This window comes from Ursus maritimus, unplaced genomic scaffold (assembly GCF_017311325.1).
Source record: "Ursus maritimus isolate PB19 unplaced genomic scaffold, ASM1731132v1 scaffold_32, whole genome shotgun sequence".
Taxonomy (NCBI): domain Eukaryota; kingdom Metazoa; phylum Chordata; class Mammalia; order Carnivora; family Ursidae; genus Ursus; species Ursus maritimus.
In genome coordinates this window covers 25,335,655-25,347,892 of record NW_024425786.1, presented here as the reverse complement: position 1 = coordinate 25,347,892, position 12,238 = coordinate 25,335,655, and the positions used below count along the sequence as shown (strand labels likewise).

General features: G+C 49.7%; 1 protein-coding gene across 1 annotated transcript in view; it reads left to right on the top strand.

The window, feature by feature from the left end:
* The window catches only part of CSMD2 (CUB and Sushi multiple domains 2), a 567,391-nt gene that overhangs the window by 289,290 nt on the left and 265,863 nt on the right, over positions 1-12,238 (top strand). The window contains exons 8-9 of the mRNA XM_040619227.1: positions 4,642-4,729; positions 5,379-5,503. Coding sequence (XP_040475161.1) covers positions 4,642-4,729; positions 5,379-5,503 — 213 coding nt within the window. The remainder of the gene's footprint in view (positions 1-4,641; positions 4,730-5,378; positions 5,504-12,238) is intronic.

Genomic DNA, 12,238 nt, shown 5'->3' with positions numbered 1-12,238 from the left:
ACAGGGTCCCAATTCCAGCTCCCAGGACAAGACCCTGCACCAGGCTCCCTGGACCTGGCTGGGCTAGAGAGTAGACTCCTGTGCTTGAGCCCGTGGGGCAGTGCTGGGGTCTCTGCTGGGACACGGGGAGATTTTGTCTATGAGAACATGTTTCTGCTATTGGTGTTTGAATGATTAAAAGGGGAACATCTGGTGCTGAGGAATGGGCTGGAATGTCACCCCGGAAACAACTGATTAGAGCCTGTGCTAACTGACGTTTGGGCTAGAGCATAGGAAGGGGTTTAGGAAGGTTCTGGGCCACCCCAGAAGGCTAGACTTGAAAGCAGTGGAGATTTTCCCTAGAACCCCTTTGGTTTTGTTCTGAAGGTGAGTGTAGGGAGCCTTCTGTGGTCGGGAACCCCCCAGGTGACCCACCTTCTGCTTCTCCTTCTCCTGCCCGTCCTTTGCCGTTCTGCTTGTGTCCCCCTCAACCTCACCTCCCTCCTTCTTCCACATCCTCTCTGCTGTCCTCTCCTTCTGTTTCTCTCCTTCGTCCTGGCTCTGTCCTTTCATCTCACCTCCGTGTGCTCACTTCTCTTGAGGGACTGGAAGTACTTCCTGAGAGGGATGGAGATCAGCCATCTGCAGTTTCAGAGCTCTATGCTGCGTGTGCAGCAGGGAGCCGGCGGGGGGTGGGGGGACAGGCCCCGACCACACTGAGCCTGGCTGTGGGATTTTTCTCTGGTCCTTCAAGTCTCTGGGGACTGTCGTCTCTGAGCATTCTGCCCTTGATGACAGAGGGGCAGCCAGGAGCCCTGCTTCTGTGCTCCACAAGGGTGCCAGGGGAAGGAGCAAGGGGCAAGGAGAACCGACGGTTAGACCAGAAGTCTGCAGAGCAGGCTTGAACCAGGGCCCTGGCCCTCACAGGCTCATTCTTTCTGTAGCCACAGGAGAGGAGATGAACTGAGGTGGGCATGATTTCATTTCAGACTTTGCCGTGGAGCCACAGGCAGACTTTGAGGAAATGGCCCAGATTTGGGAGAGCAGGTTTTTATCCCAGTGTGTCTTCAGGTGACTGTGTTACTCTAGGCACTAGTGCCTCAGTTTCCAAATCTGTGAAATGGGATGCACAACCTTACCCTCCCTTCTTCCCAAGGGTGCTGTTGGATTTAAGATCGACCTTCCTGACCTAGGACTTAAGGAGGTCCGTGAGCTGGCTAAAAACTGCATGTGATATTGTGGGTGCATTTTGAGGGAGGGGGCCTGTTTTTCATTAGCTCCTAGAGGTGCCTGAAACTCCCTCAGAAAGGTGAAGAAACCTTATTCTCATGAAATAATGCAGAAACTCTGAAAAAGATATATATCTCTCTACTGCAAGACACTGGTCTCCCCTCTTGAGATTTCCCTGGAGAAGGATGGGTGTGTGGCTCAGCTGCCTGGGAGGCAGGCCACCAAATGTCTGCAGGTGTCTGGCCCTTGGTGGCCTGCCCACACTCCCGTGGACAGATGTCCTGAACTTAAGTGGAGGAGCGGACCCCACCGACCCATCCTGAACCCTACTTACTGCCTCCATTATGTGGTCCGTGGGTACCACTGACCCCGGGCCAGCAGTCCTGACTGCCCACGTGTCCATGCCTCCTTCACTTTGAGAGGAAGGCACTGCCTTTCTGAGTGTGTTGCGGCTTCTTGAGGTAAGGCCCACTCTCCCTTTCCTTCCATCCCTGTGTAGCCAACAGCGAATCAATGCTACACACGTAAGCAGCTGGTTTTGAATAGGCAGGAGAGGCTGGGATTAAGGAAAGAGGGGAAAGCCCTCTTGACTTCATCATTCAGGCATAAAGTGTTCACTGGGACTTACCTGTGCTCGTTTCCTGGGGAGCCTGGAAGTCTGTGCACTCAGGCCTCCCAGGAAGACAGGGTCTTGGGGGCTTGTGAGTACTGACCCCTGGGCTGGTGACTTCTAGGGTGGTGCCTGAGCCTTACTTCCAGCGGACTGATGAAAGGGGGGTGGCAGAGTTGGCTGCACATGTGTGGGCTGGGGTTGGGAAGGTGGGCTCTGCCGCGGCCTCTCCTCTCTGGTCCAGCCGCATCCTCATCCCGCAGCCTTTTGCTCTGTGTGCTCGCTGGGTGGTGTGAGTACCGAGCGAGAGGGCAGGAAACTGCTGTACCATGTAACGTGCTACCCGGGGCTGCATGGTTCTCACGCGGTGGGTGCCGGGGACTGTGGGAGGGGTGTAGTCGGTGGGCAGGGGTGAGTAGGCCAGGCTGGAGGAAGGCGAGCACTTAGCTGACAAGTCCTCAGTAGGGATGGATCGTGGTGAGGCTGGCTTACTGAAGATAAAGCCTAAGTACAGCCCAGGACTGACATCCTCATCTTAGAACAGAGCCTCCCCTCACCTTTCTAACTTCACCCTGTTACCTCCTTCCTTCCCATTGCTTGGGGACACGGAGGCTTCAGGAAGCAGGACTTCCAGCTCGTGACCCCAGCCTTGGAGGGTCCTGCACAGGCGGGAACGGTGACGTTGCTGAGTTTAGGATGTGAAAGCTTTGGAAGGAGAGGCTTAGCGGGGAAGGGGATGAGAGTAAGGGAAATGCCCAGCAGGAGTGACTGGCTTTAACTGGGCAATATGGAATGTTGGAGAAGGAGAGGCTGCCTGAGAGGCCTTGAGCTCAATGCCACATAACCAAGAAGATACCAGGTGTGTGGCTTGTGTGGCGTCTGTCCAGATCTCCAGGTTCCCTTGGCCAGCCACACCCTGGGGTACATGGAGGTTTGAACGGGATCTACACCAGTCTTCTAAGTGTAGAAATGAGCTCCGGGCTCCGTGAGTCTGAGATGGGACTCCACAGGTCCCCAGGTGAGGCACGCCCTTGCTCCCTCTCCCCACACTTTAGTCTTCCAGGAGCCCTGGGGATTCTTTCTTTGCCACATCCATTCCCACACTCTCGTGTCTGTCTCCACTGCCAGGCTCTTGTCCTTTGCATGGACAATCGTAAAACTTTCCAACTGGTCTCACAGGCACTGGCCTCCCCCTGAGCATCTTACTATGCCCTCCCCTCCCCCCCAGGACTCTTCAGTGGCTCCGCACCATTTTCAGGATCAGACTTCAACTCCTTAAAGGTCTGACCTTCGAAGCCTCACCTTTCACTCTTCCACGTCACTCGGCACCCTCTCTTCTTTTCTGGCCACACTGGGCAACCCCCAGTTCTGTCTCCATGTCTTTACTTCACCCCCCTGTGCTCCTCTGTCTCCCTGAACTGCCATTCCTCTGTCACCATGTGTTCAAATCCTAATATCTCAGACAATCCATGTTAAGTGCCACCTTCTCTAGGCAGCCTTCCATGCTTCTCTCAGCAACATAAGACAGGTCTTCCCTCTCAGCCTCCCTGTAGCTGCGTCTTTCATCACTTCCCCCGTTGTGGTTCTGCAGTTTGTTTATCTTTCATGTCTTCACTTGACTGGGAGCCCCCTGAGGTCATATCTGATATCTGATAGTTGCATCTCCCATGGTATCCAAAATTGGGTCTTATACACACTAGGTGCTCACTTAATGCTTGCTGCGTACCAATGTATGGGAATGAGTGAGTGGGTGAGTGAGGAATGGAGCCGTTGCTCATACTGTGGGACATTGAGTGGGTGGGAGGGACATGGGCCAACTCAGAGAATGTTGCCGTACACTCCCTGTCATCTCTGTCTTGAGGGTGCTGTTGGGATCGTGGGATGGGCGAGGCCTTGAATGGAAGTCCTCTGGCCAAGCTGCATGCCAGGCCCCAGCTCCTGGTCATCCCGACAGCCAGGAATCCAGTGGTGTGAGAGAGCTCCAGCCTCATGAGTATGAGCATCTCGAGAACAGTAAACCAGCAGGGGCCAGAGGGTTCCTGTCTCCACTGGAGACAGGAGAAAACTGTGTGTATCCGCCGCCCCCTGACCAGGCTTCTCCTTTGGCAGAGACGACCGTGCACATGGTTGCATAAACAGCATTCTGGTGTTGGCAAGTGTGAGAGCATCCCACCACCTGCCAGAACCACCGTGGGTGCCATCTCTGTGTGGTGCCCTTGGCCGGTGGCGTTGGACAGGGGATGCTCCGCTTACTGCTTACTCAGCTTGAGAAGCGTCCGATGGGAAGAGGTTTCTTGGCAGAAATAGCCACATTTGAGCTAAAGGCCCTGCTTTGAACTTCAGACTGCAGCTTTCTCTTACATTCTTTACTGTTCCTGATCACACATCCACCTTTTATTTAACTTCCTTTGAGTCATTTCTCCATTTGGGGCTGAGGTTGGGGGTGATCATGTCATCTAGAGTCGCGCCACCCCCGGATCCAAAGTGCAGGGTGAGGAGGTCACTGGGGGCTGAGGACCGTCTACCTCTGGCCACTGGCGTGGGACGAGGGGACAGGGTGGTTGCTGGTTTGGGGTGCCTGCCTCTGAGCCCCTATGCTCTTGATGAATTTCGCTTGGACTTTGCTCACAAAGGAATTTGTCAAAAGCAGCTCCCCACCTTGCATACTCATGAAACCTGAGCCAGGAGACCCCATAACCCCACACAGCCCCACGGAGCAGGGCCTCATTCTGTCTCTGTGTCCACCCCCCACCCTGAGCCACTGCCCCGGATGTGCCTTCCTGTGATTACCCATCTCTGTATGTGCTGTTTTTGCCTTGTAGTAACTCAGGTTGGTGTGTCCCAAGGGCATAATATGTGTCCAGACCCTGGCATACCTGAAAGGGGCAAAAGACTAGGCTCGGATTTCAGGTAAGACCTGCTTGGGAACTTTCTAATTACAAAGAAGGGTGGCTGGCTTGGTTGGGGGGAAGGCAGGGGCTGGCCTTCCTAGAGGTACAATGCAGAGGAAGAGCTGTGGCCTCTGGCATTCTTTCCTCAGCCAGTCCTGGGGAAGGAGAGAGCTGCAGACTACCAGTGTTACCCAGCAAACCTGTCCCTGGGATACAGGATCTACCCTCATCAGTAATGACGTGCCCGCAGGCAGCTTATGTCTCCCATCATCTGGAGATCCTAGGGCCCCAAGATGGTGCATCTTGCAGAGTTGCTAATAATCAAAGTATCTTCCCATAATCCTCCATTTTCATTAAAGTTTATGGGTATGATCTACCTACTCTTAGCTATCCTAATTGGTACTTATCTCAGAGCATGGCTGTTTTGCTCACAAAGTCACCTTTTAACTCAATCCTGAGACCATTAAATGGTCCAAAAAAAAAAAAAAAAACAGATGAAGAGCAGATGTTCCTTTCAACGGAGATTTTAAGTGATAAAACAGTGGAGTAGAGATGAAGGGCCAGAGGAGAAAGAATATTTGGTGTGGTACTTGTTTGCGGAGTAGGGAAGGACTTGGGCGGGCCTGGTGGGCCCAGGACTGAGCTCACAGACACGCCTTGTCTCCCAGGTTAGGATCCAGCGTCCAGTTCACCTGCAGCGAGGGCTATGACCTGCAAGGGTCCAAGCGGATCACCTGTATGAAAGTGAGCGACATGTTTGCAGCCTGGAGCGACCATAGGCCGGTCTGCCGAGGTGAGGGTGCCCCGGGAAAGGGAGGCTGGCCAAAACTGGGCTAGGCAGGGAGGATGGAGCCCAGCCCCTTGTCCCTGAGGGTACACGCTTGTGTCTGGACTGGCTCGCCTCACTCTTGCTATGCTCCGGGCCTTGGGTTCTGCATTCATTGACTAATTAACTTACTACACTTAGCTAGCACCTCTTCTGTAGCAAGGCCTACATTAGGATCAGGAGATACAGAGGTGGGATGAGAGACACGGCCCCTGCCCTACATGGACCTCAAGTTCAAAGTGCAGAGGCATATACGAAGCAGGTTGCTAGCTCACTGCACAAAGACATCACCACCGCATCTGGAGTGGAAGGGAAATCACTTCGTATACTGTTACCTTGAATCTCTCCATTATAACACATGCACACCCCAAACCCTCTCTCTCAATGCCTTTGTTTCTTTCCATGTGCTCGGCAATACACAGACCTGTCACCTCTAGAAGAATGCTCTTAGCTAGGCAGGAGTCGTGTGGACCATGATATCTGAAGCTTCTCTCTGGGAATCTTCTAACCCCACGCCTGGGCATTTTGTTTCCAAAGGCCCCGCCACCCACATTCCCAGCCATCACATGGTCTGAGGCTGGGCTGCCAGAGCCCCCATCCCCCACATCTTAAAATAGTAGACCTGGATGTTTTCCTTCCCTGAGGCAGGACGGCAGCTGCCTCTATGGTAGAGAAGCCTCATCCCCCAGGGCAATGGTGGCTGGCTTTTCATTTCTTCTGCTCTGTGTGCATCTCGCTTCTACTGTTTGTGCACATGACCAGAGCTCAGTTCTTGGTGCAAGAGTGAGCAGTCTCTCTCGAGTTTGTGAACAAAGCCAACAGTTGCTCTCTTGAGTGCCCCTGTGGAAGAGAAGGTACATTGCCTGCCATAAAGTTACGTTCTGGATCCTTCCCAGTTTGAGAAGGAGATGCTTTGCCTCTCTCCAGCCTTTTGCACCAAGATGAAACTGATGCGCAGAAAGGGGTCCAGGAGAAAGAACTTTGATAATGATTACACTAAGGAAGGGACAGAGGTGGAGCTGAAACCCACTCCTTTTTTTTTTAATGTGTTGTTGAGTAATCTTGGAAGAAGGTCATGAAAATACCTTTGAAAGAAGCCTCAGATGTAGTCATTCTCACTCAACTTCGAGGTGGCCATGACCCACAATTGATAATGTACTTTGTGTTTCCACTGATCTTAGCTATGTTATTTCAAAGATTCCACTTAGCTAATATTTTTAAAAAATCGAACAAAAGACAGAATCTTAGATATAACTCTCAGCTTTGCTACCAGCTAGCCTGGGGAGTTTGGCAAATCATCTATTTTCCCTGGCCTTATTTTCTTACCATGTAGATAATGGTACCTACCCTAATCATCTTGTGTTAATGTGGGAGTTGTGGATATGGAAATATCTAATGAATCGGAAAGAGCTTGACAAGAAAACAAATATCCTCATGCTAGAATATCAGCTCAATAGAGCAAGAATGCCTAGAATGGGCCTGGCACATAGTAGGTGTTTGATAACAGATACTGAATGGATGACTGACTGAATGAATAATCAGATAGCAAACACTCCATTTCCGGGGAGCCAAGAAACCAGCTGTATAGAGAGGCATAGAATTATCATGTCTGCGGACCAAAAGGACCCTGGGCCAATCTGTTCTTTCAAAATTCCTTTTGAGAAGCCAGAATAACAATGCCTTTGGGCAGTAGTGGAATCCGATCTCTCCCAAAACCTCTTCATTGGCAGAAGACTATTCTCTTAGGAAGCGTGATGGTTTATGTGACTGTGCCCAGGGTAGAGAAGGGCTGGCATTTCGGAAGGAAGTTCAGTCAAGTGATCGCACTTATCTTTTTCTCCGGATGGGTTGTGTGGCCCATTCAGGTCATGTCCAGTGATTTTGACACACCGGACTCTGAATTCTCCACCACCCTGTTAACTGAGCTTTGGGCTGAACTTTACACCTCCATTCTCCTCTCATCCTCTGCCTCTGGGAGGCAGAGGAAAATCGTGGAAAACAAAGCCAGGCAGAACTGCATTCAAATGCAGCCCCCACCACTTTGTAGCTGGGTGTCCTGCACCTCTCTGAATCTCTTCTTTTTTTTCTGCTAAAAGACAGTGATTCTAGAACATGACTATCCTTGGCAATACCGTGAGGCCTAGAGGAGGTGGGGGATTGAAACTGCTCACTTAGAAATGATCCAGCAGCGTCTGCGAGGCTTGTGTGCCCATCTGCACGTGGCCTCCTCCCCTCACCCCCCCACCCCGGGAGCACACTCTCCTTAGCCTCTAGGGGCTGCAGGGTTTTAGAAGCCTGCTCCCTACCGTCTTGGCCAATCTTACCGCGATCACACAGCCGGGGAGGCACACAGACTTTGATCTAGATCACAACTCTGCCACCTGTTAACTTCCAGGCCCTGGGCAGCTTCCTGCCTCCTTTTGAGCCACAGGGCCCTCCCTTGTGAACTAGGAAAACAAAACCTCCTCTCCCTAGTGATGGCGACATTTAAACAAGCCATTTTATGGAAGGTGACCTGCACCAACCATGGTGGAGAGAGAGGGGCTTCTCCACACAGATTAGAATGCACTGTCCCCCTCCTGTTTTCTCCACCCCTCCTCCCCTCCCCACCATCATTGGGAGGGAGGAAGACCTGGGTTTGGACTTGGATGGCCTGTCCTCAGCTTCCCTGAAGGCCTGGGCTGAGACAGAGATTAGATTCAAGGGTCCTCTCATTGTAGCAGTTTTGAAAGTTTTTCTTTTAAAAATCCCTTGTTTTTAATTAGTTAGAATTACTATCGTAATTGTAAATTTTTATAGAAGTCTAAGTGAACCCCACTTGAAGAATAAAAAGGGACAAAACTCTTTGAATTCCAGGATAGCTCCACTAATAAGCAGGTTATCAAAAAAGATCACATTCTAAAAAGGATTCACCACTAATAACAGTGGTATTATTTTTCCTCTAATGCATTTAAAATATGATTTGATTTTAAATATTCATTTTCCACGCAATTAATTCTGCTAAAACATGGGGCCTGGCAAATAATAGGCTCTCAACAAATGTCGGAGGGTGACCTGAATGGACCGGTGATTGAAACGAGCGAACAATACGGGACTGTGCCTTCATTTGGAATTTGAAATTAGATATTCACAGGTTTTTCTTCTCTTTCCATCCCACCAAAGAAATGAGTGCCCCCAAAAAAGGGAAAGAGTTTCGAATTTGACGTGTCCTGGACAAGTTTGATCATCCAAAGTAGATTGAGGGAAACATGAAACCTACTAGTTCTCTTCTGCCCCGGGTGGTAGAGTCCAGAACTTGTCGGAATAATTTTACAGATGGAGCCCAATATTTAAAAATCAGCCTTTGCAAAAACGTAATAATAAACCAGATATAAATGGAGCTTCTTTCATTGAAGTAGGGGCAGGAGATCTAGGGTTGTCCCTCCCTCACCCCTCTCAACAGCCCCCAAGCTACCTCCAAGGAGCCCTGAGGCTCCAGGGAGCACTAAACACTAAACCACTGATAGAGTGAAGAGGACCAAACTGACAACCAGGAGACCTGGAGGCCTGGTTTCTTGTGCCCACAGATTGGTGTTGACAGAGAATAGGAACTGAGTATCAGCCCCAGATGAGATGCAGTTACTGAGCCATAAAGTAGATATCAGTAGAAAACCATACGTTATTCTTCTTTGTAGAGAAATTCCCTATTTGCTGTACAAATACGCATGCATACACACACACACACACACACACACACACACATATACACATACTTGTATATCTGTGTAGAATAAAAGCCTTTTTCCCTCCCTTCCCCTATACGATCCTCTGTTTTGTTGGAGGGGAGGTGGGTGGGGGGATGGGTAACTGGGTGATGGGCATGAAGGAGGGCACATGATGTAATGAGCACTGGGTGTTATATGCAACGGATGGTTGAATGACTGAGCTCTACATCTGAAACTAGTGATGCACTATATGTTAACTAATTGAATTTAAATGAAGTAAATTTAGTAATAAAAAAAAAGAATAAAAGCCTTTTTGTGGCTAGAACACCTAAGTCCTGACTCAAGACTAAGAGACCAAAGTTCAAGTTCCAGCCTTGCTATTAACATACCATATGGCACAGGGCAAATTACCAAATGCTCTGAATCATCTCCCTCATTCTTATAAGATGGGAGTGAAATGTGGAAAATATGGCACAAACCAACAGAATAAAATAATATGACAGTTACAGGGGGCTGTCTTCTTTCTTGGTGGCCGTCACTGGATCAGCTTCCCAAGCCAGTCATTAAATACTAATGTTCAGAGTTCTATTTTCTTACCCTCCTCTCTTGTCCCCTCCCCTCACTCTCCACTCCCCTTACTCCTACCCCAACCTTCGTCTCCTCTCCTGTGTAGTTATTCTCCCTAGGTGATGTACTGACTGCTAGAATACATGCCCCATTGTGCCCTGAGACTTGTACCTATATATTTATACTAATGATAAAGCTCCCATTTGTTACACTATTTGTCCTTGTATAAAGCATTGCAGTATGCATTTTCCATATTTCTTTATAAGGAAAGTGGCAATATCCACACTTTATGTTTGGCTCAAGCTTGGAGTGGTCAGCCTTCTTGTCCAAGGGCGCAAAGCTCATGGGTTGAGCTGGGATTCAAACCCTGACTCCAAAGGCTCTATCCCCTCGAAAATGGCACCTGGACATCCTTTGGAATCAGTATACTGGATGGAACCACATAGAACAACACCCTCTTCCCTACTTTTTTAACTTTTATTTTTATTTAATTATAAACTCACAGAATTTACAGGAAAGGTACAAAGAGCCATATATTCTTTACCCAGATTGAAACAACTAATTTTGAGAACTAATGAATAAGAAGGAAGATGAGAAGAATCAGTCAGAGAAGTAGGAGAAGAGCCAAGAGGCACCACAGAAGCCAACGAATATGAATTTCACAAAGAGAGAAGGATCAGTAGAATCAGATCCTCCAGAAAGTTCAAGTGCAGCAAAGAGCAGAAAGCAATCACTGGGGTTAAGAGGCTCAACTGAGTAGCAAATGTTTGAAGTTGCCTCTGTAAGAAATTGTCAGGGCAACTGAACAAAAACAAGGGAGAGGGCTGACCTGAGCTGGAGCTTTAATTACTGTGGAAACCACGAAGCTGTGTGATAGAATTCATCAGTGGTGGATATGAGTGTATCCGGATATAAGGGTATTGGTAAGGGTCTTGAAGTCCAGACTGGGTAGTGAAGGAAGAGCCAGATAGAGATTGATAGGCATGGAGAAATGAGGGAGGCAGAGGGCTGGAGGGGCCTATATTTTGGACAGCAGGTGCATTGAAACCAAGTCACTCTGCTGGGTACAGAGACAGCAGGGCAAAGAATGGGATGGTGGAGTTTAAGATCTCATAGGTGGACTTACGAGAGTCCACCAGAACAACAGGCCCTGGCTATGTTCATGGACATGGTTGACCTTGGGCAAGGGCACCAGATCTCATGAGGAGGACTGGCCTCTGAAATGTGAAGGAGCCATCTCTTTGTTGAAACCAGAAGGGAAGAAGTAGATGAGCACATAAGCAGATGGGAATGTAGATTTGGGGGATGGGAGAGAGGGTGTGCCCCCAGATGTCCTCTGTTTCATCCATAGGGACTGAAGCAAGGTCATCAACTGAGAGTAAGGAGAGGCCAGGGGAGTGGTGAGAGGTCTGGGGACATGGAGAGGGCATCCGTCTTTGAGCAGAGCATAGAGCTAAATGGCAGCGTCACTGGGCAATATCTAGGATTCTTTGAGGTGGGTAATCATGAATTTATAGTGGTGTCACTCTTCCTACTCATGTGACTTTTCTCTAGCAAAGCTTGACTCTGTGGGGGCAGGCCTGGAGAATGTAGGTTGAGGGGTTCATCTGTGATTGCTCTCATCCAGGCTGATGAAAGAAAAAAGGATCCAGAGACTTGGGTGGATTTGTAAGAAAATGATCATAATGGTGGACCATGGGATCTAAGTTGGATAAGGATGGAAAAGGGGATGGGGAACTTATGGCTAAAGAGACAAGGCTGGTGTCGATGGGGTGAGATCTCAATGAAGATCAAAGGAGAGTTCCTCTGGGGGTTCAGGTAACATTTGTGGAAGGAGATACTGGGGAGCAGGAAGAAACTGTCCACTGCAGAGGGCAGCAGTGGAAAGCACTGCCCTGGAGAGAAGCCAGACCTCACTCACGGCAGGAGTTGGAGTGGGAGGTTCTGAAAGATGTTGCAGCTACAAGTTGAGGTTTGTTTGTCTTAGAATTTGTGGTGGGGATGCTGTTCGAGAGGCCGAGGGAAAGAGCAAGAAGGGAGGTCAGGAGCAGGAGAGGCAAGGGAAAGCAGCATAGAAGAGGGCGGGAGTAAGATTTGGGGAGAAGGGAGAAGACCAGAGGCGCTTTCATCTGGAGCAGCTCGCTTTCTGGTGCCAAGCTGTTTCTGTGCCATGATTGGCTGTGGGTCCCAGTGGTGTCTCCCGAAGGTCCCCTGGGTTGCTGTCTGCAGAGCTTAGGCACAGAGGGTCCTGGAGAAGTCTCTCCTAGAAGTTATCCAGAAGAACATTTGACAGGAAAAGGCAGATAGAGAAGCACCGATACATTATTCATTTATTCAGACGTTGTCTGAGCACCTCCCATTTTGCCAGCCTGTGTGGGTCGCATCGATGAGCTGTCCATCCGCTGGTGGGATCCCAGGGGCTGGCTGCTCA